General features: G+C 31.0%; 1 protein-coding gene across 3 annotated transcripts in view; it reads right to left on the reverse strand.

Annotated features, from left to right (window-relative positions):
• The window catches only part of LOC125071294 (aquaporin AQPAe.a), a 40,251-nt gene that overhangs the window by 10,321 nt on the left and 2,314 nt on the right, over positions 1-27,616 (reverse strand). For 2 of the 3 annotated variants that reach the window (XM_047681486.1, XM_047681495.1), the window contains 2 exons: positions 2,889-2,980; positions 891-1,015 (listed from right to left, as the gene is read on the reverse strand). In XM_047681486.1, the coding sequence (XP_047537442.1) occupies positions 891-1,015; positions 2,889-2,976 (213 nt within the window). In that variant the 5' untranslated portion in view covers positions 2,977-2,980. Of the gene's footprint in view, positions 1-890; positions 1,016-2,888; positions 2,981-9,407; positions 9,427-27,616 lie in introns of those variants that run through there. The other variant, XM_047681478.1, reaches the window with a different exon arrangement.

Consider the following 27,616-nt stretch of genomic DNA (forward strand, 5'->3'; position numbering starts at 1 on the left):
GTGTCAACTTAAAACCAAGTTAAGTAAGGTTACGTAAAGATAACAGTATCATATTTATGGCGTCTCATAATAATTATTCAGTAAATTTTTTACATATCGCATGAGATTTAAAATTCTTGCTTTGAGATAAAGAGATTTATGGTCAAGATTTATTATAGCCTACATTAGAGAACAAAGCTCGGACAGTTTTTTTTTCTCTTAGAATTTGTTTTTTTTTTAATGTCACTATGTTTGAAAAAAGTTAATTCACAATACAGAAACAGTAATTATTTTTTATAGTTATTAATAGTATAGTAGTTTAAGTCATGGAATTCTCTTATTTCCTAGAAAATCATTAACATGTCAAATGTTATAACAATCAATTCAGTGGCTTGGTGGGTTGATCACGATGCGTGTAAATATAAGGAGACGTCTTTAGCCTTTATTGATTATAATATTCTCTACAATAATTAGTTTTGGAATAGATTCGTATATAAAAATAAAAAAAGTATTTACCACTTACTAAAGACATATATAGACTAAATTTAAAAACAATTAACCGAACAGCGTTTAGCCATATTAAAAATGAAAACAAAACTTTATTTAATTTAAATAGATTTTATAAATGTCTTTCGTCGTCATTTGGTTACCTCATCACGATTAAACCACTGAACCATCGTAATTAAATTCCACTCGAGGTAGCCTGTGGCTTAGATAAGGGAGGGGTTTGAGGGAGAAATAAATATGACGTAGACAGAGCCTTGGGGAAAAGCTGGTATGAAAACGTGCATATTAACTAAAGATTACGGTTTCGATTTCAGGTAAGCAATGATTTTCTAAACTGTGTAAGTGAAGCGTGGAGTGTAATGTTTAAAGCTTAATTCAAACTTTTATTAAAAAACATTACGTACCGAAACAATGGCGAAGACAGATAGACCGAAAGCGAGCGCTATCAGTACGATGTCAGGCGCTGCGTCCAGACCTTGTGAGATGTTGATGCACGCCCCGCATCCGAACAAATTCAGGAGCAAATTACCTGGACAATACGAGATTAGTACAATTAATTAGTATAAATCTTTCTCTTAATTACTACATTATTTTAAAGCATCCTTTATCTTTCGTTGTGTCTGTAATAAGGTACATATTGAAATAATTATAATGATACAACTTTGTAACTACATATTAATTTGGTTTATAGTTTTAATCAAACCTATATAATATTGGTATTTGTAATAAATTGGAATATCCCTAACGTTCCATATATTCCTACTAAACTGTAATCTTTAAATTTTTACAATTATATCCGTTTTTTGTAAGCTTTACTCCTCTGGCTAACTTAGTCTTCAAACCGGAATTCGAAACAAAATAATACATACGTTGAAGTGGTGATATGGGCACGGTTTACTAAGACAGTTAACATCTTCATTTTTAATATTTGTCAATTATGTGAATATTATTAATAACAAATATAATTGTGCCGTATCCTGTTTTATTTATTCGTAAGCGGATAATGGTTTTATTCGCTTCACGTCTATTAAAATAAGCCACAATTAACTTAAAGATAAACATGCGTCATGCGTCTGCAGGTTGTAAAAAATACTCATCTAATTCCTCTATTTCGTATTAAAGAAAATGTAGTATCGATTATACCTATTTATATTATATTCTCAGTATGTTAATCGGTTTGCAAGATACCTTCCGTTGTTTTCATATATTTTAATGCAAATTAGCTACACTTTATAGTTTTAAATAACACTAACCCATATTTTTTTGTTCCAATAATATTAACTTATTTGAAAAGCGATATTTATTTCGACTTGTTCAGTCATCTCATCCCCTAAAACTATTACTGTTTTACGTTGATATAAATAAATATTTACAAGAGAGTATTTTTGATTAAAGTTGAAGGTTTTTATATGATAATGGTCAGTTTTACTCGACCACTTCTCGGTAATATCACGAGTCACGATCTTACTATCTGTGATTTTAATACAGTAGCCACTAATTAAGGCGTGGATAATACTTGAAGGGCTTCATACAGTACATTAATTCTTTTTTTCTCGATAATCGTTACCGGAAAAACTTTAAAATATAAATAAAATATATGGTAATCTATTCGTTTAAAGTTTTGTTTTTTAAATAAGATAAAAAAATATGTAAAGTATCATCTGAATTTGTTAATATTAGCCTTTTTTCCAAAGCTGTCTATCACAAGATTTCTATTTACATTTAAATATTTAGTAATATAATACTTAGGGATACTTCGAATTATTTTTGTAGAACATATTTTTTGACAATTTTTTAACTTATTTTGATACGCAAAAATCGCGATAGTCCCAAATTAATTCAGTGCCGATCGAGATGTTATGCTAAATGGACTTTTGACACTTTTCTCCACTAACACAGAGCACAGGGGCATGAGGCATATTTATTGCGAAAATATTCCATTCTGGATAAACCCAGAGTTTAATTATTTAGTTAGTAATTTCATTTCTATTTCCCTTAAAAATATTATGTATTCCCTGAGATACGAATACAATCAAAAATTATGACAATATATTTTAATTCATACATGCAGAAAGTATTATACAGTAAGGTATAAGGTATACATTTTTGGCTACCGGCACTAACATTATACATAGTAATAAAATCCAAAAAAGGTTCTAATCTTATCTTTCTAGCTGCGAGATTTTCATGAAACTGTTTTGCCATGCAATTAACAACTAATTAAAATATCTACCATTACTGGTATAGTATTTACTATTTAATTTTCACTCAACGACGTCGAAATTGTCATGTGCTCCTTTTATTTTATATATATGTATGTATGTATGTATGTATGTATGTATGTATGTATGTATGTATGTATGTATGTATGTATGTATGTATGAATGTGTAAGACAGCTTACCAATAAATTCAGCGAGCAAGGCTTTGCTAATACCCTTCGCGCCTCCGGAGAGTTCATCCAGTCCAATCTTGTTGCCCAATTCACCCATTGTTCTGAAACGAAACAGGAAATAGAAATTTAAAAATACGTCAAATGTTTTGAAATGTTTACTTATTAATTGCTATAAATATGTTATGTACAAGAATACGATCTGCTTTAAATTGAAAGGTATAGAAAACGATCATGTTGATTATGAAGAAAAAAAAAACATTCTTAGAACTAAAATTGCAGTGGATTAGCTAATTTGTATAATTCCCGTGACAATGGTAAATGAATTCCAACCGAAATGCAATTACGTTTGTTACACAATGACACAGTTTTTTAAACATCAACATGGTAATCACCAGGTTGTTTACGCCAACTTTTAATAATATTTAAATTAAAAAAACCAACAGTATTTCGTTTTTTCAGACCAATCAGTACTGTCTGTATGTCTGAATTCGATAAACTCGAAAAGTACATTTAATTATATGTTTAAACAGGGGATGTATTAGTAATCTATTACGTTCCTCTTAGACATCATTGGTGGTAGACTTTGTACAGCCACTTTGGAAAGGTACCACACACTCATCAGGTATTCAATCCCCCAAACAGCAATACTTATTATTGGCTCCGTTTGGAGGGAGAGTTAAGGCAAGGTTGGTCTCGCATTGAGGAATGCTTAATATTTCTTACAGCTCCAATGTCTATGGACGGTGGTGACCATTTATCATTAGGTGGCCCATTTGGCAGTTCACCTACCTATATTAAAAAAAAGGATAAATATAACCACACTAAGACGTATATACGAATGATAATATGAGCCGAGATGGCTTAGTGGTTATGTTAGTTGTAATGTTAATCGTATTCGAAGAATTCGAGTTCAACCGTACCTTTGTACCAATATAATATGTATTATAGTATTGTAATATCGTTTACCCGGCAAACTATTTATATATGTAATAAAATGTACCGTTATTTCTCGGAAAACGACATATTATGCGGTGATATTCAACCTTTTTAGTGGTTCACTCCGTTAAACCAGCTCATAACGTTTCATTCGCTCTCTTACCTTCTCTCACAATGCTTATTTTAATTTAAACAAATAATTGTAAACTGAAACATGTTTTACACACACACACACACACACATATATATATATATATATATATATATATATATATATTATAACCTAGAATTACAAAAACATTTTATTTCAAATACCATTTCCATGTATATATGTATGTATATCATCGTCTCGTATAACGTTTTTGTTTTTAGTCGTGATAGCCCAGTGGAGATTTTCATTTAAGTTCGTCGAGCGTCACTAAGTTTCCGTTAGTTAACTGAGATTAAATTTGATTAAGAGAATAATTTAAAAATAGTGCTCTTCCTTCTTTTTCCGTTTTACTCATGAGCATGAGCGTGTTTCTTTTAATTATACCCTCACAACTCTTTAACAAATGCTACCTCTAGCAGCCTGAAGTGTACCATGATGGAATAGTAGAACCTTTCCTGGTTTTAGCCATTGGAACATTTACGGTTATATAAAATTCTAGATTCACCTCTAATACTAATGGACTATTGTCATATCAATAAAGTCAGTGTTATTTAATTTGTAGGTATAAAAGGAATTTATTTTCATTAGATAAATATTTTGTTGTTTAACGTAAATAGCATTTACATTTTTGTATGATTCTAAAACAATATAAAATGATTATTGCATTGATACATCCGGCTTATATAATTATTATAATAATAAGTGCCTTCCGAAACTCTATCTAATATACATCACAACAAGTCATTTTAAATATCACATTGGTTAATACTGTTTTTGAATCGTAAAACGCAAATCGCAAACAATAATTTCTTAACTATTCTGACATCTATGTTGTATATAGATTATATTTTTACCTTTAGATTTGATGTAATTGTTAATTAATTACAACAAGTACTGCAATTCTGCATGACAATTGCTAGTTCTGGTATTATTACCTACTATTGAAAATGAATTACAGGCGAACCATTTATTATAAAGCAATAATATGAACTTAATGTAATTCAGTGGAATGAGTATTCCCGAGAACGATGCGGGTCGCTGTTTCATTGAATCTGATAAATCTAGTTCTACACCAATTAACATTTTTTCACGCAAAGCGGTAAACTTACACAATATGACAATAGCGTTAACAAAGGGCCGTGTCAGGAACAATGTACTCGTGAAGCATAATGCGAGCGATAGGGAAATGAGCATGGGATTTGAACCGGAAGTAAATTATATTAATTAGAAAGTGCCGCTATCATTGGCTGGAACAAAGCACGGTTCAGTTGCTATACGGGTATACTTAGAGGAACACTTCAGATGAAACGGTTCACGGTAAATTTTGTGTGATTCCGGACATTTTTAAACTTTGTAGCGTAATGAGGCTAAATGACATTAAGTAGCGTGTATCCGACACTGACAAATTGCTTTATAAAGGGCTTCTATAATAAAAACACGTGGGCGTTAAAAGAATCGACGTTCGAAGTTTTGTACGACAGAATAATAGTCAAAGTGTCTGCAAAGAGAGAAAGCGTCATATTTATTTCACAAGAAAAATTATACATTTCTTAAAGTCATTGAACTTATGTGTAATTGTTGGTTCTTGAATTGTTATTTAACAAGAGGTTAAGATGACGCTTCTTGTAGAAGAAAAAATAACGAAGCAAGGTCAGTGGCATATGTATGTATGTATGCACCAAAGGTTGGCAACGATCCATATTTAAGTGCATCAGGATTCGTAAAAGGTTCGCGCTGTTTGCCGTGACCGAACCTATGTGACCTAAACGATTAAACTCAAACATTTTACCTTTCTCAAGTATCAATTATGCACCGATGACCTCTAAAATAAAACACGCTTTTTCCTCTTAAATACGAATTCGCAGAAAGCGGAAATTTTATTCATATAAACACTTGGGGAGTTTGTAACCTTCGTAAACAAAAAAAATGTTAGTAGGCCAAGAATTATAAGTAGTTTTATTGTATCCTTGGTTTCATTCCCTTTATGTATTCGTATAGTCTATAAATAACAAAATTGCTGCACTTCGAACGGAGGCCTGTATTACATCATTATGTAATGTTACAGCCAAGTCATGCTGGTAGTATTTGCGTTTGATTTAGATTTAGTTAGTCGCTTATATGATAATAACTTGCGACAATAGAGGAAGATACGTGAAGGTATTTCACGACAGCGGTGTGTGTGTGTGCTGTGTGAATTATTATAAATCGTAATTTGTACATGTAGACGTTAAAAAAAATATTTAGACTATTAATAAGATAGCATATACAAAAAAAAAATGATTGAGTTAATTGTTCAGTGGAACCACGACTTTTGTGTAAAATCAATTTGTGTTTTACCATAATCTGTTTCAATGTATAATTAAAATGTTTTTTAAATCGTTTATTCGGAATTATACTCTGTGACCTTTTGTTACTTATGAAAAAAAAAAGAAAATTGAAATTATCTGATTGATTTTTATATTACGGTGATCATTAATATACGTTACGTAAATAACGTTGACGCGACTGTGTTCTAGAAAGCTTTAATGAATATTGACTGTTAGGAAATATTCAGGATTTATGCCATTATGGTTTCGAGCTTGAAAAATATATGAAGTGACTATGATTATAATGTCGTGATAGAATTGATTAGCGGCCATGAAAGTGCTATCAAAAAGTACAGTCGTGTTTTATTGATATAAAAGAAATTAGGTCTTCTCTAGTCAGTCATTAGTTAGTAGATTATTCTTTGAAATTATCGATCCATATAATATACAGTGTTTGATCACTGTCTATATAACTATACTTATATGTATAGATTTTTATCAATAGTAATTAATAAATAATGATTTAAAATTATTATTTAAACTAAAGACAATTAACAAATGTAAGTTACAGAGTAATAGAAATTACAATTATTTTTCTTTTGAAAAGGTTTTTTTTTCTTATAAAAACTTAAAAAAACATACAGTTTAAAAAACCCAGACTTAATAATTATTGCTATTCGCTTTCATTTGTGGGTTTTATGAGATAAAATAATCAAGTTGAAATTAATATTTAAAATGATAAGTATCGAAGTAGTAACTAGTTTTTTTATATATGTCGTTTTATTTTGCGAACTCATCGATAGTCCAATAACTAGTGTACAATTCTGACTATAAATAAAATACGATATATAACACGAACTTTTTCAACTGATAGAAACTTGGAAGATGGCTGTTTAAAATTTTAATCAAGCCGCCATTAGTTGACGCTTTGGTAATCGTGATTGTAAATGGTTCCCTGGGCAGTGATTGCGTATTCCCATCGTGAATTGAATTAATTTGCTTATATATGTGTATGTTGCATTCTTTATTAACGGGCAGTTTTTTTTTTCATATATTTTTCGCATCTGTGTTGACATTGCTTTAGTCTAGCGTGCTGTAGTCATATAAAACGTATTTTGTGTCTGCCTTACGAATGATTTATACAAAATGTCGTGGAGTACATTAAACTAGCTGTTCTGCGCGACTACTTCCGCGTCGAATTGATTTTCCCATAGATAAAGTGAATATAATATACCTATATCATTATCCAGATCTCAAACTAGTTCTATGTCAAATTTCATTACGATCGGTTCAGTGGTCTAGATGTGATGAGGTAAAAAAATACACAGATGTTTTCGCGTTTATAATTTGAGTCTGATGTGTCGTAAAATTTATTTAAAATACATACTTTACACTAAAAATCACTATTTTAAGGACAAATGTTATGTTGTATCTCACTTAATTTCAAGATGGGAGAAACAAATAGAAGTCTTCGTTAAAATGTCTACGTATAATACTTGCACATGTATGTATACATATATGTATGTATATATATTTTATTTAATACATATATGTAAAGTATTAATACAAGAATATCACTAGCGTATATTTTAAGTATTCAGTCAGTCGTAAGGTGCGCTTTAAAGTTACGTCTACATAAATTGGTTAAAGTTCGACAACATGCGTTTATTATACGCGTATTATTTCTCGTTGCTAGAGCTTTGCGCAGATTTGGGTTGGTACCACCACATTACTCTACCCCTTAACAACAAATGCTGACACATGGGATCTTACATCTTGGTACCGTTTGTTAGTGCCATGGTACTGTTTAATACAGGAAAGCAGACAGTATCGAAAATATTCTCCATTTCTTACACAACTAATGGGCCTAATGTTTGTCTAAGAAATAATAAATAATTCATATTTTTTATGAAACTATATGGCATGACTCTCTTCTTATTGTATATTGACGTAATATAAGTAAGTGATTAGGATATCCGGTAGCAATTTACTGATGAAATGTTGATTATTTTGCCATTATGTCAAATCAATGTCGATAACGTCATTGATTATTGTATTTAAAAATATTCGAATCATATGATCTGATAAATTTGTAGATAGATTGTAAAATAAAAAAAAAAAATAAACATTTTTTTATTAGATCTCAGATTTTTTGATTTTTTTAGGCATTAAGATCGTTTTTGTGATTTTTATATACGATTAAATGTAATTAGTTAAATTTATTTTTATTCAATTATCTTTACAAATCGAAACAGGATATTTAAGATATATGTTATTACATGATTTACCGATTTGGAAATTGGAACGTTGGTCTAAACCGCAAAATATAATTTCTATTGGAATAGCAATAAATATTATGTTAAAAATATCAATAAACTCAGCTTACAGACTGATTGAGATACGTTTTACATTTAATTGGAATTTGTTGTGTTCAAATTAAAGCTAAGCTTTTACTGTGTTTGTAATTCATCTCGTGCTCAGCGGTAAAGGAAAACATCGTGAGGAAACCGCATTGCGCAGCGTGGTCGAATAAGCTTCAAACCTTCTCCTCAAAAGGGAGGCTTTAGCCCAGCTGCGGAATATCTACAGGGTGTTGCTTTACTTTTTTACTGTGTATCACTGTACTGGTTTATAATATAAAGTTACCGATAGTAAATAAACTCTTAACACCCTACCCCCAAAAGGATAGACAAAGTATATGGGGGCATTGAACCCAAGCCCGAATCTACGAGTCATCTGAACTGAAATATCAATATTCTAAACAGTAGCTACATGTATCTTTGTTAAGTCATAGTAGTTATATAAAAAAATCAATTGTTATTTTCTAATTCGTTGAACGTAATGGATATCCGGGACTATAATGTACACTAATGCGTAATAATTTCGCATTAGTACCTTTGGTAGTAGTGAATACAGTAGTGTCTGCTAATGTAACGACGCACAATTTTATAAAAAAATTTGCCATTATGGAGCGACGTCATGAAACATTTTTTTTTGTTAGTTTATTATTAAATAAATATACAGTATACCTCGTTGGTCTAGTGATTAGAAATAAGGCCACAGATTCCGAGGTTCTGGGCTTAAGTTCCAGATCGGGTCGAAGAAGTTATAGGGTTTTTATGGCAAAAAACTCACCCCGGCCGTCACCCGTCCGTTCCACGGACAGTACGTTAACCCCTTGGTCCTGCTCCTGAACTCTTGCCGACCATGTCGGATTTTCATTCGCCGCCCATCGGATTAACTACAGGCACAAGGGACATAACATCTTAGTACCCAAGGTTGGTGGCGTATTAGCGATGAAAGGAATGGTTAATATTTCTTACAGCGCCATTGTCTATAGAGACCACTTACATCATCAGGTTGCCCATTTGCTCGTTCGCGAAACTATATTATAAAAAAGTTAAAATTATCAGAGTGAGCGAATAGAGCCTGTGTTGGCGCACACATACATATGCACTATAATATGTCCTGCGTAATTGGCTAGTCTCCTTTGAAATTAACTACCGTGACCGAAATTTGTCAGGACGACACATCATCATTATACGCCACGCACACATGAGTACATTGATGTGTAGCAATGTGTTCGTTGTAGTTTATGATACATTTGATCATTTAATATTGGACTTATCCGAATAAACATTACAGCAGCAGATCACGTCGTTAGTAAACACATAAATTGAACACGAATTAACTGCATTTGCGTTGTAAAGCGGACACAAAATTCACAATTTTAAGACTCAGTTGCAGTTTATTTTGCAGGGATTATGGTGTGGAAATTATTAAAAGCACATTATGATTGACTTGTATTAACTCATGCATCGGATATATTTTTTTTGGGTTGATTGTAAACTCTTTATATTCCTCGTATTATTTTTACTTACGACAGTAAATCGTTAAGTAATTGCTCATAATGACATTGGCTCAACTTCATGATGAATGCAACCCCAATTATTGTTGTTTACCAGTCAATTATTAACGCAATGGAAACTTACTTCCTTAACAGTAAAATCGATGCCATTAAAAAATATTATTTGCAGAAAATTATAAATCTATCTCTCTCCCAGGAATATCCTAGCTTCCCCTTCCATTCGGCATGGTTCGGTGTGAAGAATATTTGCTATACAGTTATCGAACATAAACTTTGAGATAGATGACATTTGCTCACGTCACATAACATAGACCAAACGTCGTGACCGGCTTCCAGCTATATCAACGGAAAAGTTAAGTCTCTGTTTGTGTGTGATATCCTTAATAATGATCTATAAAATAAAAATCTTGGAACACTTTTAGATAATCAATGTTTTCGTATATTTGGAAAACAGACTATATTATAGACCTTGTGCAGCTGGCTAGGTTAGTCCGTGTGAAAAAAATTACTGAGTTTAGCCGTTGTTATAAACATGAAAAGGATTTTAATGAATGTATTTTTATTATTATTTTAATAAAACGAAACATTAATCTACAAAGATGTTTCTAAGACACAGAAACACAAAACACATATAAAAGTTTACTATGACGGTACATCGGTTGCGACTAACGACGAACGGTCGTAATGCACGTCTTTACGATTTGTGTATTGTTGCAGCGAGTCCTTGGAATGGTCGTAATCATAACGTGGAGATATTCAGCTATCGTGCCAATTCTGTAAACTGGACGTGAACAATATTATTTATTGGTCGGTCTTAGTTTGTCTGGCTGTATTGGAGATTTTCAGAAAAGTATTAGTCTCTCTTCTCGTTCTCACCAACCAATAACTCTCTATATATAATCCTATGAAAGGATATTATGGACGTTGGGTAATAAATCGATGAAGTATATACTGGAAGAGGAAACATTTATATCTATTTACGCCTAGCCAGCTTGCAGCTAGCAAGCGGTGTGGTAGTACCTAAATATAAATATTAAGTTTTATATCCTAACATTGTATTGTATATTAATATATATATGAATAAAATAGCTGTTCAATGTAAGCCAGTTTTTAATCTATAATTATACATATATAGTATATAATTACAACGGCATTAGTTTTGATAATGATTGAACGTCCAAGTGTACGTGTAATATGTACCTACATTTGTGACATATTTCAAGATTACTTTAGAAGATATCGAAATACCGAATATTGATTCGATAAAGATATGTTATTTGACTCGTGGGATGTTTGTAGAAGGTTTTATGAAGGGCGTCGATGATGACGTTCATGACAACGACGCACGTCGCCATTTTGTTTTTTTTTGAAAATCGAACAATTATTTCGCGAAACAATTAACTAATAATAAAATACTAAAAAACGAAGAGCTAACACTTTTAACAATACATAATATTTTAAAGAATCTGAAATATTATAAATGCGAAACTTTGGACGGATGGATGTTTGTTACGCAGTCATGTCAGGATGACTGAACAGATTTTAATGAAATTTTATTCAGAGATACATAGATTGAAATCCGGAATAAATCCTAGGACTTTTGTCGGTACCTTTCATCAAAAACTGAAATGATGCCGCGTCCAGAAACTAGTTAGTTATATTATTTATTGTTATATGTTAATTATTTTTGATTTTCTGTGCCGGGCATCGGATTTTAACCTTCTTAGTTATTATATTAACTATGTGCGACAGGTTTTTGTTTATGGTTTCTTAACAATATATAATTACTAGTTTTACTGGATAATTATAATATTTACTGGCTTATATAATTATAATAAGTATTTTTTTCTATATATAATTAATATGTGTATATGTATGTTTTGCTTTTGTATTGGTAATTTTTATATGCTATAGTATTTAGATACTGCTAATAAATAATATCAAATAGTTCTTTTGTTGAGAAAGGTTATAAAAGTTCACGGAACTATGGATCGGACCATAGGCATCAAGGAATCTGGTAAAGTATATATCTATTGGTGAGTAGCAGATGCACTTGATTATAGGTTTGCTTATTTATTTATTGGACCGGGGTCCCTTTATGCTTTTTTAACTTCCCAAATCATATATTATCTATCGCAATTTAATGTTATTTATAATTAGGATGATTTGACAAATAGGAAAAATATTTCCATTGAATTTTTATATTTAATTCTCATCACCGAAACATATCCAATTGTATGTTCTATAGATGCGAGAAATTATTTCGTTTTTACTGTAATAATTAGTGTTGGCTCGAGGTAATTCGTGAGCGACATGTATTATGTAAATAATGTACATGAAATAGGCATGTATAATCCAAATTTAATGCTGGTGAAACCACGTGACAGAGTTTGTACGTAACTAGATAATAAATTAAAAAAAAAAAAAACGACCATTAAATACTTTTTTTTTATCTTTGCCCCTTTTAATCTACCTTCTATACATTTTGTATTAAAATTAAACTATTACACTTTTCCACGCTATAAAATTTGATAAATTATAGCACATGTTATATGGCATTCTTATCACGATTAATGTTATCTAAAAGAAAATTGTTTGATGAAAAATTAACTTTACAATCTCTTTCATTTTTAGCGCACTGGCGTCACAATGTTTACAATATTATGCTAGGTTTATAAATAAAGACAGATAACTAGCTACTATTAGAATAACTCTGTTTATACGAGGCTAGTAACATTTTAAAGGTTATAGCACGATGCCTTTATGTCGGCTGTGAAATAAAGCTTATATTATACAACAATTATATGTTTAAAATAAATTTAATTTTATATTTTTTCAATATTAAATAAAGGGCATTAGTTGATGATGAAGCAAATGTCTGTTTTTTCGGTGATTGACTAGATGTGATAGAAAACTCGTCATGTTGTAAGTTGATTTTGGTCAACTGAAAGAAATGATTTAGAAACTTGATTCTATATACAACGTATAGCAGCTACTAAATACATTAATACAGAAGCGGTACTATAATTCAATGAGGTCGCTAATTCCTTTTATGAATATCTATGTAACACTATTGGGAATTTCAATGCTGCTTCACAATCGAGCCCTTAGAGACGTCGCACTCTGAAGCAACCTTCGCTTTCCATAACACGCTCTCGGATTAGCCATATTTGCTATGGATTGCGAGAAAACGTTCATTATATCACTTTGACGCCTTTTATAAACAAATACGTGTTTACGTGCAATAAAAAAACGTAGTATGGTGAAGTAGTACTTAGTTGTATCTGGAAAAATAATATGTATACAATGACAGGCTACGACGGCATGTGATAATAATTATTTATTAATGAATGGAAAATCAGTCTAGATGTTTTGCCATCGTTCCATGCAAATATAGGACTAATTGCACGGGGATGGAATGATTAAAATTTTCCTAAGCTTAAAATACATATATGGTATTATATTTATATGACTATCTTTTTCACGCCGTAGTACATATTCAGAAACTCTTCTTTAAAGAGATTTTCCGGTCACGGTGGCAAATCTAGGACTATGCTATATATTGCAGGAGGTAATTTAGTGTAAAAGTATGTGTGTGTACACAATCGGAGAAATATAGTATCCAAAGATTTTACGTAATTTTCGAGGCGTGAGTCTGTAATATAATAAATTTCAATTTCCTAACACCGACAGGCTAAATAAGACATCCCAATAACAATTATTGGCTTCAGGATCTGAAGAACTATAAGCTAAGCTATACCACCACTGGAGACTGATTACGTGATATAGTTCTAATATTATGTATTAACTAAATTTACATATTAAAAAATATGCCATTCATATGCAAAATCAAGAATTATTAAATATTTAATGTGTGTATTGTATATAGAGACGAGAGGGCGGTCAAAAGAGATCTTATCAACACACAGTAACATCATTCGTGTCGGCCTGTTAACAAATCGTCGTAATTTTCAAGTCTAGTCAACTCTGGGCAATAAGTAATAGACACAAATGGCAATGAAATAATAGATCTTTTCCCTCTGGGCGGCGCGCCCGTCAGACGGGAATATTGTAATATACTTTGAAACATGCTACTTGGAAAAGTAATAAATATAGAGGAAACGCCCCTAATGGTGACTTCAACACGCTTGCTTTGTTATTATCAAAGTACTTTTCAAGGTAGTATAGTTTTAGTTAGTTAATTTTCGTGATTTTTTAAATGCAAAGTGCTGAATGTTTAGGGCGATATTAGTTCTATCGTTTTCACTGTTCCCTTGTGTGGCGTGATATTTTTCTCGTCATGAAACATTCAACTTAGTAGTTTCAATATTTGTAGCTGCATATCTTATAATATATAGTTAGTTAGTTATGAAAAGACGGGATGATCGGATCGGATGAAGATCGGGATGGTTGTCGAGACTGCCAATAATTTTATTTTAAGTTGCACATTAATTGAACCTTCGTAGACATCCAATATGTGTAAAGTCAATTCTGCTACTGCATGTACATTTTTACTTAAAAAAGTTCGTTGATCGATGAGACTGTACATCATTCAATCTTTGGAATTTGGTAACAATGAACGCCATTACATTTTTCTAGCTCAATGAGGTATATAGGTGCTTATAGACCATTTTTTATGCTCTTCGAGTGAAACATGCATTTCATGTTTTCTGGGCTGGTTTGTTATTATTCGTCATTTCGTAATAAAGAATGGCTCTATTAAAAGCGGTCGTCTTCGTTCTCCGACGAGGAACTGGTACTGAATGTCACGAACTAATTCAACACGCACAGTTTGTATCAAATGATACCAAGGTTAAATAAAACATTTTGAATGAATCTAATTAAACGGTTTTCATGCCTATCTTACGACATAAGATAGGTATACATATAAGTATTTTCTATCATACAGTTTTGACAAAAAAATTTAATATCTGGCCTTTTTGATTTAAATGAACACGAATAATAACTACTGGTTCCGGTTTTGCACGGGTTTATATAAAACGTTTATACGTCGTAATGCATCTAATATATTAATAGCATAAGCCGATTTTTGTCCCAGTGATTATGGGAGGATAGCTGCACATAAAAAAAACTTTTATGGTCTTTTTTTTAAGAGCTTCAGCCTGAGATGTGCAGAAAAATAAAGAGGATTCTTGATTGCAATTTAATAAATTGATACGATTAAACAAAAAATAATTTTAAAGGGCGGAAAGAAACTACTGGCCGGGTAAAGAGCGGCGCTAGGGCTGTATTAAAAAAAAAAAAAAACAAATGTATAACATGCGAAAAGATGTCGTCAGTTTACAATGAAACTAAATCAAAACAAAACCTGTCGGTTTTGAAATTTGTAAAAATCTGTTGAATAAACGTAAAGTTTCGCGTGCGACCCACTAGTATACGCGGTGCACACCAATGAAGCTCTAAAACGGCTTAGTCTTTTTTCGACATCTTTTAGTGAAAACCGCATGAAAATCGGTTCCGTAGTTTTTGAGTTAACGCTATCAGACAGAAAGACACGGTATAAAATAATCAACTACATAGTAAAACTCACATTGTTCACAATAGATTTTCGTTAAGCAAGTTTGCCTAAATACCTATATTTTTTGAATTTATAATTACAGTAGAATGTCTGGAAAGACATTCGACGTTCACGCATCACTTGCGTCCTTGTGCATTGACAAAGGTTCCACGTTAACGATTCAATGTTATTGTTTGATAGCGTCTTGTTCAGTTCATCATAAATACATATTACTTATGTTTGCTTAAAATAAAAGCCATGTTCGCACATATGATCATTACTGAGCAAATACTTAACAAGAGCTTTGCAATAAAGAGATTATGATTTACTTGGTTTTTTTTTCTCCATAGCCTTTAACCCTTTTTTGTGTAACGTACAACTTTTATGACGTCATACTATTTCGTAACTTTGTAATAATATAATTGAGTCTGCAATACTAGTGAATTCTTCCAACGATGCTTACACAGAAAATATAACTTGTCATGTACCTGAAAATCGACTTTATCAAATGAATACCAAATTATTTTAAAAAATCCTCTTGGCTCTTTAGTGTGGAATTTATCAGCCCGAGGGCTCAAAGTGCTTTAGAAAAAAGGTAAATTGATGAAACCATTTAGAGAAATGATTCTAATTTTAGTGAGGTATCGCGTGTATATAATTGCATTTTGTAATCTTGGAGGTAACATAGTATTATGATTGTCAAAACAATGGACAGCAAAACATTGGAAGAGCGTTGGAAATACCAAGCCACTCACGCGCAATGTAATTATCTGAGTTTTTTGGTCATCTCAACGAATAATAGGACCGAATGTTAGTCCCACATCACGCGTTCGCGGTCTGCCGTCGACGGTAATTGTATACCGAGAATTGAGAAGGTAAAATGTGGGGGTTACGCTCCACGGGTCCGGATGACTCGGAAATTTTTAATAAAAAAAATCTGTAATGTCTCGCTCAAATAGCGTAGGTTAGAAAGAATAGGGCTATCTAAAGTACTTGTAGATATTTTTTGTTCGTTTTAAATTTTATGGGTTCGTTACATAAATTACAGCGCGTCATCTCGTAGGAGTACGTTGTATAAAAAATATATCAAATTATTATAGAACTGGATCGTAATATTCGACTGTGTATTGTGTTATGTGTATTGATTTAGGAGGACGAAGATAATTTGTTCTTTTCTGAATCATTCTTAGGTACCCGAAGTATCAGAATGTAGCCTGGTAATATATCCTGCTGAGGTTTCTATACTATTGAGGAGAACATGATCTTTTTCTACCATGCTGCTCCAATACGGGCTACTTACAAATGTACCAGATTCTTAAAAAATGACAGTTTTTTCACGATGTCTTCTCTAACCGAGCGTGAAATAAAATATATATAAATAAATTAAGCATATAAAAGCTCAACGGTGCATGCTTGGGCTTAGATTCATAATCCCCGGTTAAGATATACATGTTTTAGCCGTATTAAGAACCTAAATATATCGAATTATTTTGTAACGCCGAAGGTACTACTGGACAATGGTATTTGAGATATGCGTGTTTGTAGTTTTTATCTCACGATGTGTATATAATAAAAGCAAATAATTACACTGAACGTTTTATCATGACGTATCTAAAAGTTTGTCTAGCGCATACAGAGAGATAAGATACTTTTTAACATTATTTCAGTAGTCAACTGTGTTAACCACTTCTTGATAAAAACATTGCCGGATTTATGTTATTATTTCATTTGAATGATATATAGCCATCATTAACAAATACTATCTAAAGGGGAATTACGTTAACAAATATGTTTTACGCGAAATAAATAATAGGTTATTAATATCCTTGGAAAATATTTAATTACAAGTTTATTAATGTAGGAAGCACTTTATAAACAGTTTTGCGCAAACTATAAAACGTACGAAGGTCTTTTCAAATAATTATTGTTTAACGGATGACAAAAGTGCATATAAAAACTATAATTAGCAACATTATATAAAGTCAAGATTGTGCTTATTTACTAGAACCACCGAATTGTTTAAAATGTAATTTAAATATTTCCGTCGTATTTTTTCGTATTGGTAATGTTTTCTGATGTGATTTATTATTTGAATACGAGTAGATAAGATCTCTTTATTGTAGTAATGACTTCCAATAAATGTGAGAATGTTATTCACACAATAGAACCTCTTTCAATTGGAAGTGGCATTTTTAAAAATCGAATATGTTAAGCTTCGTTGTTATAATCTCATTTTTATAAAACTAGCCATCCTCGTCGACTTCGCGCGGGTACCACTGAGACTGACATAGTAATATAGTGTTGCGCACTTTATAATAAATGCACCGTACTTTACTTTTGTACAACTTAAACGATTAATGGACCCGTTTGAAAGATACACGTTCCTCCTAAATCAATACGTCTATTGCCTAAAATATAACATTTTAACAAAAGATTAGCTGACGTCATATTTTTCTTGAAATTTAAATAAGACTAAATTGGAAGTATACATACAAACCAAATAAAAAAAATATATCCAAATGCGTTCATAAATATTGGATTTCGGGGGTAACAATTATAATAATATCCAATCGAATTAATATCCTCATCATTTTTGGAAGTCGGTTAAAAGCGGAATGCAAAATACATACCGGAATAAAAAATGTTTCATTGAATATAAAATATTGATAACGCTATTTAAGTGGCGTGCACCAATAAATCCAGTTGTCAGACGTTTTAGAGTACGACATACTTTTTGGTACGAACTCCTTTTTGTGTAAAATTTTAAATCGGTCCAATAAGATTGAATTTCAACAAAAACACTTAAGTATATAAAATGTTGGAAGCAAGGCACATAAAAGCTAGAAATTAAAAGATGTTTATACTATAAAAATCATTTAAATTTTATCCTCACATTTTAAATAATTTTCATTCAATTCCAATATCCATTAGAGATAGCACACGCTTGCTTTTTGTTTGAACTGTTCTGTTGAATCTTAAAATTGGGGGTTATTGTTTTAATTAAGACGGGTGTATACTTACTTCCTTACTAATATTACAAAGGCAAAAGTTTGTATGTAAGGATGTTTGTTACTCTTTCACACAAAACTACTGAATGAATTTAATGAAACTTTACAATAATATAGCTTATACATCAGAATAACACATAGGTTATAATTTTTAAAGATATGGTGGGTATAATATCTGACATCCAACATCTAAAACACGAGTGAAACCGCGGGCGTTTACTAGTCTTAATGAATAAAAAAATTATCTATATATTATAATCTCAAATTCCGAAAAATTCTTTATACCAGCATATAATGTCAGGCAGGTGTTTGTTGTTATAATTGAAAGTTAATATTTCGATTGTAAAAAGCGTATCGAAGAACTTTACGAGATAATTTAATTCGTTTTTGCCGTTGACGTCAGCGATTCAATTGTAACTGGTTCCTTCTCTTGCGCCAAGGTAATGTTCAGGTTAAGGATATTTCAATAAGATTTCTACATTTAAATATTATCGTAAAATAACATGCACATAATTTATTTTCGAAATTTGAAAAACACGTGATAGTTAATAAAATTAAAATGTTTTTATTTGTTGTTGTGTATGTTTTTATTTGCTATACATACTTATTAAATTTTCCTATACTAAGAAATAATATATGCATTACTCATTATATCTGTGGAATATTTCTTATTTCCTAAAATATACTAATAAGGCTGTTTAAGACCATTTCCGCTGCTGACTAAGAAAAAATTCCGATTGATCAAGATTTATTCTGTCATCGGACACTTAATTGTGGCATTAGATTTCAACGAGCTTTCCTGAACTTGATGTGACGCATACATACAGGTAAAATGTAAAAATATAAGATTATGAATAAGTCTTAAAGTTTTATTACGAAACTGTTTCTATTAAAAACCACGATGTGGAGCAGCGTGGTGGAATTAGCTCTAAATCTTTTAGGATATAGGTAGGTGGACGAGCAAACATGACATCTGATGGTAAGTGGTCTGTAAAAAATTATTAACCCACCTTGGGAATTTAGATGTTATATCCCCTGTGACTGTAGTTAAACTGGCTTACTCACGCTTCAAACCGGAACATAACACAACAATACTGAATACTGATGTTTGGCGATAGAACATCTGACGAGTGGATACCTATCTAGACGGGCTTGCACAAATCCCTACCATCAATAGTAATCAGTGACATTTACAGGCCCATATTTTACTTTACATCATAAAATACAGAAATCTTGTTAATAATAATATAATAATAAAGACCTTGCAACTACATATATCTATGTTATGTAACTATATAGTATCTATCGTTCTATACTTTCTATCATTCGTCATTTTGGCATACTAAATTACATGTAAAAACCCTCTGATCACATTTGGACCTCATTATAATATAAATCGTCTAATAGGATAGAAGATATTGTAACATGAGGAAATTTTGCAAAAAATAAATCTGTATTTTTTTGAAGATATTTTTATACATGTTATGAAATTTTCGTGCGTATTAGTGGCCGTAGTACATTCATATTACACGACTAATATATGTTTTAATTATAAATTAAACAAATCAGACAAAAGATTAAGTATTTTAATAATGAATTGAGTGTTACGGCCCAATTGTTAGAAAAAACTAATATTTTATAAAATTAATATTAGCTATTGTGAGGAAAATCTCCCATATGCGTATGCAATTTCTCTTTTAAAAAAGGAAGGTCATTTACAGGTTGGAACTTTTAATATATGTATTTTTTATTTATTTATCATGTTCATCTTGGACTATATTTCTAAAAATACGTTCAAGATATTTGTTTTAACTATTATGTGCAAAATATCTACGATATAAAACGCTGAGATAATACCACCTACAAATTAAACGATTTAAATAATATAACATCATATTTTCCGTGAACCACGCACCTGAGGTAATTTACTATGATTTGTCTTGCAAGTACATGTGGTTAGTCATTTATTGCAGAAAATTTGTTGCAGGAAATATTACGACGGAAAATTGTATTCAGGTTCAATAGTTCTTGATACTTTATTACAATGATTTTTATGTACGTTATAAAAGTGTACATAGAGTATCTATCAGTAACGATTGTATGTATAAAATATATATATTGATTAAATATATCAAATCAATTCAAATCAAAATATAGTTAATTCGAAAATACTTTTGAACATTAATTCGAAATGTAGATTCTACTGAGAAAAGTCGACATAAACTCATTAGTTACTCTCTTTTGACAGTTATGTTTTTCACTAATCAGAAACTACCAATCAAATCAATTAAGAGATACCATAGATTATTATTTAAGATCTAGACTAATGACGTCATGTTAAATCGAAGCCAATGTTTTTTATCAGTACTCCTGCTGCCATTGAAATGGGCTATACGCCTTTTGTGAATCCAGTTAGCTATTGATTTATTTCTAAAATATTCGTTGTATAGAAGATCCCAAATAATCTGATTGTATTTGTACATTTAAATGTTATTACTGTCATTGCAATAACATTTAAAGTACAAATAGCATTGTTTGACGTAATATGCTTTGCGTGTGTATCTATACTATAGACTGTAGTACTTATGCAATGTTGGAATATAGTAAAGTTTTTATAGTATTTTTTTTAATTCATCATAATTTTGCATAAATCGATTATAATGTAATTAATACAAAAAATCGATTTTATTATTTATCTGGCATTAGAGAGATTTTTTTCTGTGTTCCTGTGACTTACTTGGGTGTATTATGAGACTGACGCCGAGTAATCCATCTCAGGAGAGGACATATCAATTTCATGTCCAATTATATAATAAAACGGGGAAATGGTGCTAGCATTCATGCCACTATTCGACGCAGGCATGATTTATACGGTCAGGATTTTTAATTTTAGTCTGCATATAGTTCTCAATGTAAATAAGCAAATTTCGACTTTAGAAAAGGTTCTCGATGCTTCTATATTTTATGTAGGCTTGTGTATAACTTAGTAAAGAATCAAAAAAGGTGCCTATTGGACTTTGTTAAAGGTTTTTTTTTAACCGGTAGTTAACAATAATTTTGTAAACGTTTGTAAACGTGCTACGTATGTTATTTCAACAAAACTAAAATTTATTTATACAATTAATTGTTTTCAAGGTAAAATTCTCGTTATTTATTTAAAAATGTAACGCATTTTCCCTCTGCTATTTCTTCATGAATGCAGATACGTTCAAGGTAAAAACGTTAATAATGGAGGCTATATATCGCCGGATATCCGGTCCGCATTTCCATATCGCTTTCTGGGCGGCGCCCTGCCCTGCCATGAGCTAATGGTTTAATTTATTACAAGTAATTTCTTCATTTGTTTTTTTTTTCATTTCAGGCTTTAATTCAGTCAAAGGTTGTAATTTTACTGTTAATGCGGAATTTAACATTACGAAACTTTTGAAATTTATTTTATTCGTATATAAATTGTATATAATTCGTATATAATATTTGGTTAATTTTTAATGTCGTTTATCATTATTAATTGTCTACACTAATTGCTTTTTAAAATATTTAGGGCGCTTTATGGCGATGTAGTCTATTATAATCATGTCGAATGGATGTATGTATGTCTATTACTTTACAGCACCTACCACGTTTCGGAAGTTATGGCTAATACGCCAAAACTCTGCGCCTGATACTACAATATTAAAGCATTTTATGTAATATTTTCTAGTGATATACAATAAAGTAATAATTTAATGATATTTACATAATTTCAATGACTTTATTATTCTCAAAGACATACATTGTCTTGAGCCATCTGCCTAGCAAATATTATTACTAGAAAGTGAGTGATCGAACGCAAGTATACTCTATTCGGCCAATTTAATAGTCCGATGGGATAGTAATTTGTAAGTGGGAGGTACGGAAGTGTGAACAGTGCCAATTTTCTAACCCCGGAAATTTCCATCAGAAAAAAAAAACATAGCTTTTATTGTCTTTGGATTTTTAGTAGCATACACAAACCACGAGATCAATGATACATTTTTATTATAATAAATTACAGCTTAACGATGCATAATGAAAGAACAATTATTGTGTATAATAATAAGAAGTAAGTGTTAATTATGTGTTATTATGATAAACTATAAACACTCGTGGTAATTAATAATAACGAAGCTGAAGCTATGATTACTCTTAAATGTTTGCAGACTGTTTTAAACATTACAGTTGAAATTTCCGGCTTCACCCATAATTGTTTTTAGAGGGTAATAAGTTAATCAATGAGGCGATGCAATGAGATGGCCCGATGGTTAAAACACGTGAATCTTAAATAATGAAGTTCAAATTCAGGCAAGTAGCACTGAATGTTCAAGTGCTTGTTTTGTCTTTAATCTATCTCGTGCTCAACGATAAAGTAAATCATCGTGATGAAACCTTCATGTGTAGGATGTTACTCCACCACTTAGGAGCGGCGTAGTGTTACCCAGCTGTGGACATTTATAAGCTGACACTTTTTTATTTATATTAAAGTTATACATTGCATTCGTCTTCTTTTCTCGCATGTCAAATTAATGATGAAAGAAAGAGATAAATAAGCAAATCGAACACCCGCTTAACGTAACAACGTTTCAGTATAAGGCCGTTTGTATTTTATCTAGACATTTATTTGTTGATATTAAAAATAAATGTGTCACGTTGGTTAAATCTTTAATGTTAAAGATTATTGTTACACCGTTTAATATATATTTAATACAAAAGATAACTTATCAAGATATTTTAAGTGTCATAAGTAGTTATTAAAGTGAGTTTTGACATATATTTTCAAGGCAAACCGTCGTCACGATGTTGATTGATACCGTCCGTCTTGTTAAGCGAATATTTACGTTGGGATTTATCGCACTTTCAGAATGTAAGTTAGATAACGAAAACTCAATGAATTGCTTAAATGACATTATCTATGTTTTTTTTACAGCGTTCTCGTAATGGCTATCTTCAGATAGTTTTATGTTCAGATACTCAATAAGACGTTATTGGTTTTTCCATTACGATATTCTCAGTAGGATTTCGAAGTTTTGATTTCGTCGTTGGTCCTTCGTCGGAACCCTCTCAGTCCCTTCGGAATATGAGTGTGTGTCCTTAAGGAGAACATCATCTATATATTTTAAAGTAATGAAAAAAACAGATTTAGGGAAAAAATCCATTTTCAGAACTTTTCCATTTCTGTTTCCTGAATTTTAGCAGGTAAAACGCGTATGTAACCTTCAAAATCTGTTTGTATCATAATTGTAGGTGATAATAACATGACATAATATTACGTATTTATAAAAAAAGGAAAATCGTTTCCAGTTAACATCCTTGTTCTAAAAAAAAATAAAGATTTTATAAAATTTAAAAACGTAAAATAGCATTCAGTATTAGTAAATATTATTATGTATGTTTGTGAGTTTACATTTGCCTCACATATCTTGGGAACTTCTTGAGAGTTTTCAGACCAATGTCGTTTGTTGCTTATTATCATATTGAGCAATTGTGTCCAAGTATACCAAATTAATTCAAAGGCTATTAAATAAGATATATAAAATATTACAAGAAGATTAATAGCTAGGTAGCACATGAGTTCACAAATATCTGAAAGGCTTATTATAGCGGATTATAGTCGATTTTAGTCAAACAACTGCTATATTGTATGCTATTGAACATCCCGAATTAAACATCAATTAAAAATCAATTCCATTAAAGTTTTCAAATCTGGGAATTTTTGTTGAAAGCTATTCGACCGTATAGATTATTCCTTCAACATTTTTTTATAATTATGTATGAAAAATCATCGTGAATACTTTTTAAAAAAATGATAAGTATCAATATAATATTATAGCGTGCATTTATGCGGATATCTAATCTTCCATCATAAATTTATTTCTGAAGCAAATAACTTAAAATTTATCTAAACTGCATTTTTAAATTTATTTTAAGCAAACTTAATTCCCGGCGTGCGTTATAATGCCTCTTTAAATTTTCTTGTAAACAATTATCCAATGCCATAAACCTTAACGCTCGTGCCAACTGCTAACAACAGTTGTTGGCAACACAACTTCAAACAAATAGAATACGAACAAAAAATTCTAATAAAATATTATTAGCATTATATTATACGTACATAAGATTTAGTTTTCAAATTATTTGTCCCATTTGCAGTTGAAGCTATTGGTGTAATAGTGGAAAATTCTTCATGAAACATAAAACACAATGTCTTAGTGGCTCCACTGGTGACAGGAGGTCTGGTTCATTTTTCAACGAATTGTGATTCAACGGGGAAATACTGATAGTATAGATACTATACACGGTCATGATTTGTACAGTAATTATCTGTAATATTGATTTGTATATTAAGTACGAAGATCTTCGATGCGAATTATTCTTATGTTGATGAATGAAATCAACAGTTTAACGTGTTATTAGCAGCCCGTAAATGTCCCACTGCTGGGATAAAGGCCTCCTCTCCCTTTTGAGGAGAAGGTTTGGAGCATATTCCACCACACTGCTCCATTGCGGGTTGGCGGAATACACATGTGGCAGAATTTCGTTGAAATTAGACACATGCAGGTTTCCTGACGATGTTTTTCTTCACCGCCGAGCACGAGATGAATTATAAACACAAATTAAGCACATGAAATTTCAGTGGTGCCTGCCTGGGTTTGAACCCGAAATCATCGGTTAAGATGCACGCGTTCTAACCACTGGGCCATCTCGGCTCGTATATATATAACGAGTTATATAATCATAGAAACATATAACGTATGTATGTAAACAAGTAACTGAAAAAATATAAAAATAAATAAATCCACTTCTGAAATACTTTTACTCACAGGTACATAATGGTATCGAATTGTAGCGAGGTCGTATTTGAATATTAATATATATTAAAAAATATGTACATTAAGATCATTATCGACAAAGAGGTTTATCATATGTAGGTAAGGTTGGTACACATATATTGTAGAGATCTTTGGGTAGATAAAACGACAGTCAATCATCGAATAAGTATTACGAATAGTTCCAGATTATGAACTTCATTTTTGTTAGGCATTGAAAACTATTTTAAAAATATGACAACCCAAAAATATAACATGAACGTTATATTTTTATATACCATTAAGTATGAACTGACGCTCACTTAAATTTTTGTATTGTTTTTCTCATTGAATTGTTTTTTGCGATTCCTTTGATAAATAAAGTTCTAAAAGTATGCATATTGCCTTATTTTTTGTACAGTACATACAAAACTAAAATGTAAATATAATTATTATTAAATTAACCCATTTATTATATTAAGTTTTTATAAGAGATCTTTGTACTAAATATAAGTTAGGGAATAGTAGTTTTACGTGTGCAAAAGCAAAAGCCTATATTGCCTAATTAAATAAAGTTTTATGTATGAATTTTCATTATTCATATATAATTTTCTTATTATACTTATGTAACATCAATCAAAGTTATTTTTAAAAACGAATTCGTTCGTGTATAATGTCAATCCCAATTAAGATTTTATCAATATCCGTTTAGCATTTAGTCGCTGTATATAATTGAGTATTATTTTGATTTAAGATAATTCAAAATATTAGGTATGTTGCAGTTTAATACCCGTTCGTGCATAATGCCTTTGTCTCGAATTTCAATTAGTTAATGAGCGAATGCTAGCAATGAAGCATCGTTGCAATAAATTACTGCTGAAGATGGAATTATTATTTAATTATATGGTATGTTAGAGTTAGCGTGTGAGCCGATTCGTTCCAGCGGTAATATGACGTTAACATATTCTGCGAGCATTGTGCCACCGTCACATATGTCACGTCACACGATTATGGTGTGCTGTGTGCTGCGGTCGACTCGATGTTCTATACATCATCATTGTTATGCCACCGACTTTGGCACACACACAGATAAAACAATGTTATTAGTAAATACGGAATAAATATTGTTTAAATTCATTAATGAAAATTTATATTACATATTTAAATTCTCGTGTCTCGTTTTTTGCGTCTATGCTCTTTTTGAGTTTACAATCATATCAAAATAATTTACACATTATAACTTTACATAATATGTATAATTTTATCCAAAATTAATTATATATAAGTACTTATTTTGTTATTATTTTTTCTCATTTACATCCGCCGTTATCGAGGATTTTGCGGATTACCTATACATTTATTTTTCTATTCCATCTTTCGGAGTTTGATGTTGTTACTATTTGCATATTTTCCTTCGAAAATTTAAATTATGCAATTCACGAAAGCCTTCCATCCTAATATTATTAAAAAAAAACAATGGATTTGTTAATTTTGCCTATTATATTAGTTTTTTCATCAATCAATTGTTGATTACAATTTCGAAATTAGCTAGGCGTTAAACTATCGAGCATGGGATTAACTGAGGTGGCCACCGTTTTAATAGCATGAATTATGTTTTAACAGCATTTTTGTGTTTCTAATAAACGCTTGTATATTTCAAGCATTTCTTATTTTAGAATTTAAGTTTTATTAAAGGACAATCGGCCATTTGGTTAAATATCTAGTCAGAGTGTTTAGTCGCAGATATTAATAAGTAGTATTTTTTGTACACAATTATTTTATTACTCAAAAATAAATATGACCCACGTATTACCGAGAAGTAAATACTCGTTCTTGCAAATGTGGCCGTAATATATGTAACTTATGAATACAGATATCAAGAACAAATTTATTTATTTGTTGTTATATTAACACCTGAGGTATCTGATGTATCTCCTGATAAGACCGTATGTTTTCAGATAAAAAGAAACGTCTATAGTGTTTATTTTGGAAACAATAGATACTTAATCTATATATAGAGCAAGTAAGGACAGTTTACGAAATAGAAAAAAAAAGTTTTTTTTTTTTACTATCTATACTTACAGTTTATTTATTTATTTATTTATTTATTTAAAAGACACACCATCGGC

The sequence above is a fragment of the Vanessa atalanta genome, chromosome 2, assembly GCF_905147765.1.
Source record: "Vanessa atalanta chromosome 2, ilVanAtal1.2, whole genome shotgun sequence".
In the NCBI taxonomy this organism is placed as follows: Eukaryota; Metazoa; Arthropoda; class Insecta; order Lepidoptera; family Nymphalidae; genus Vanessa; species Vanessa atalanta.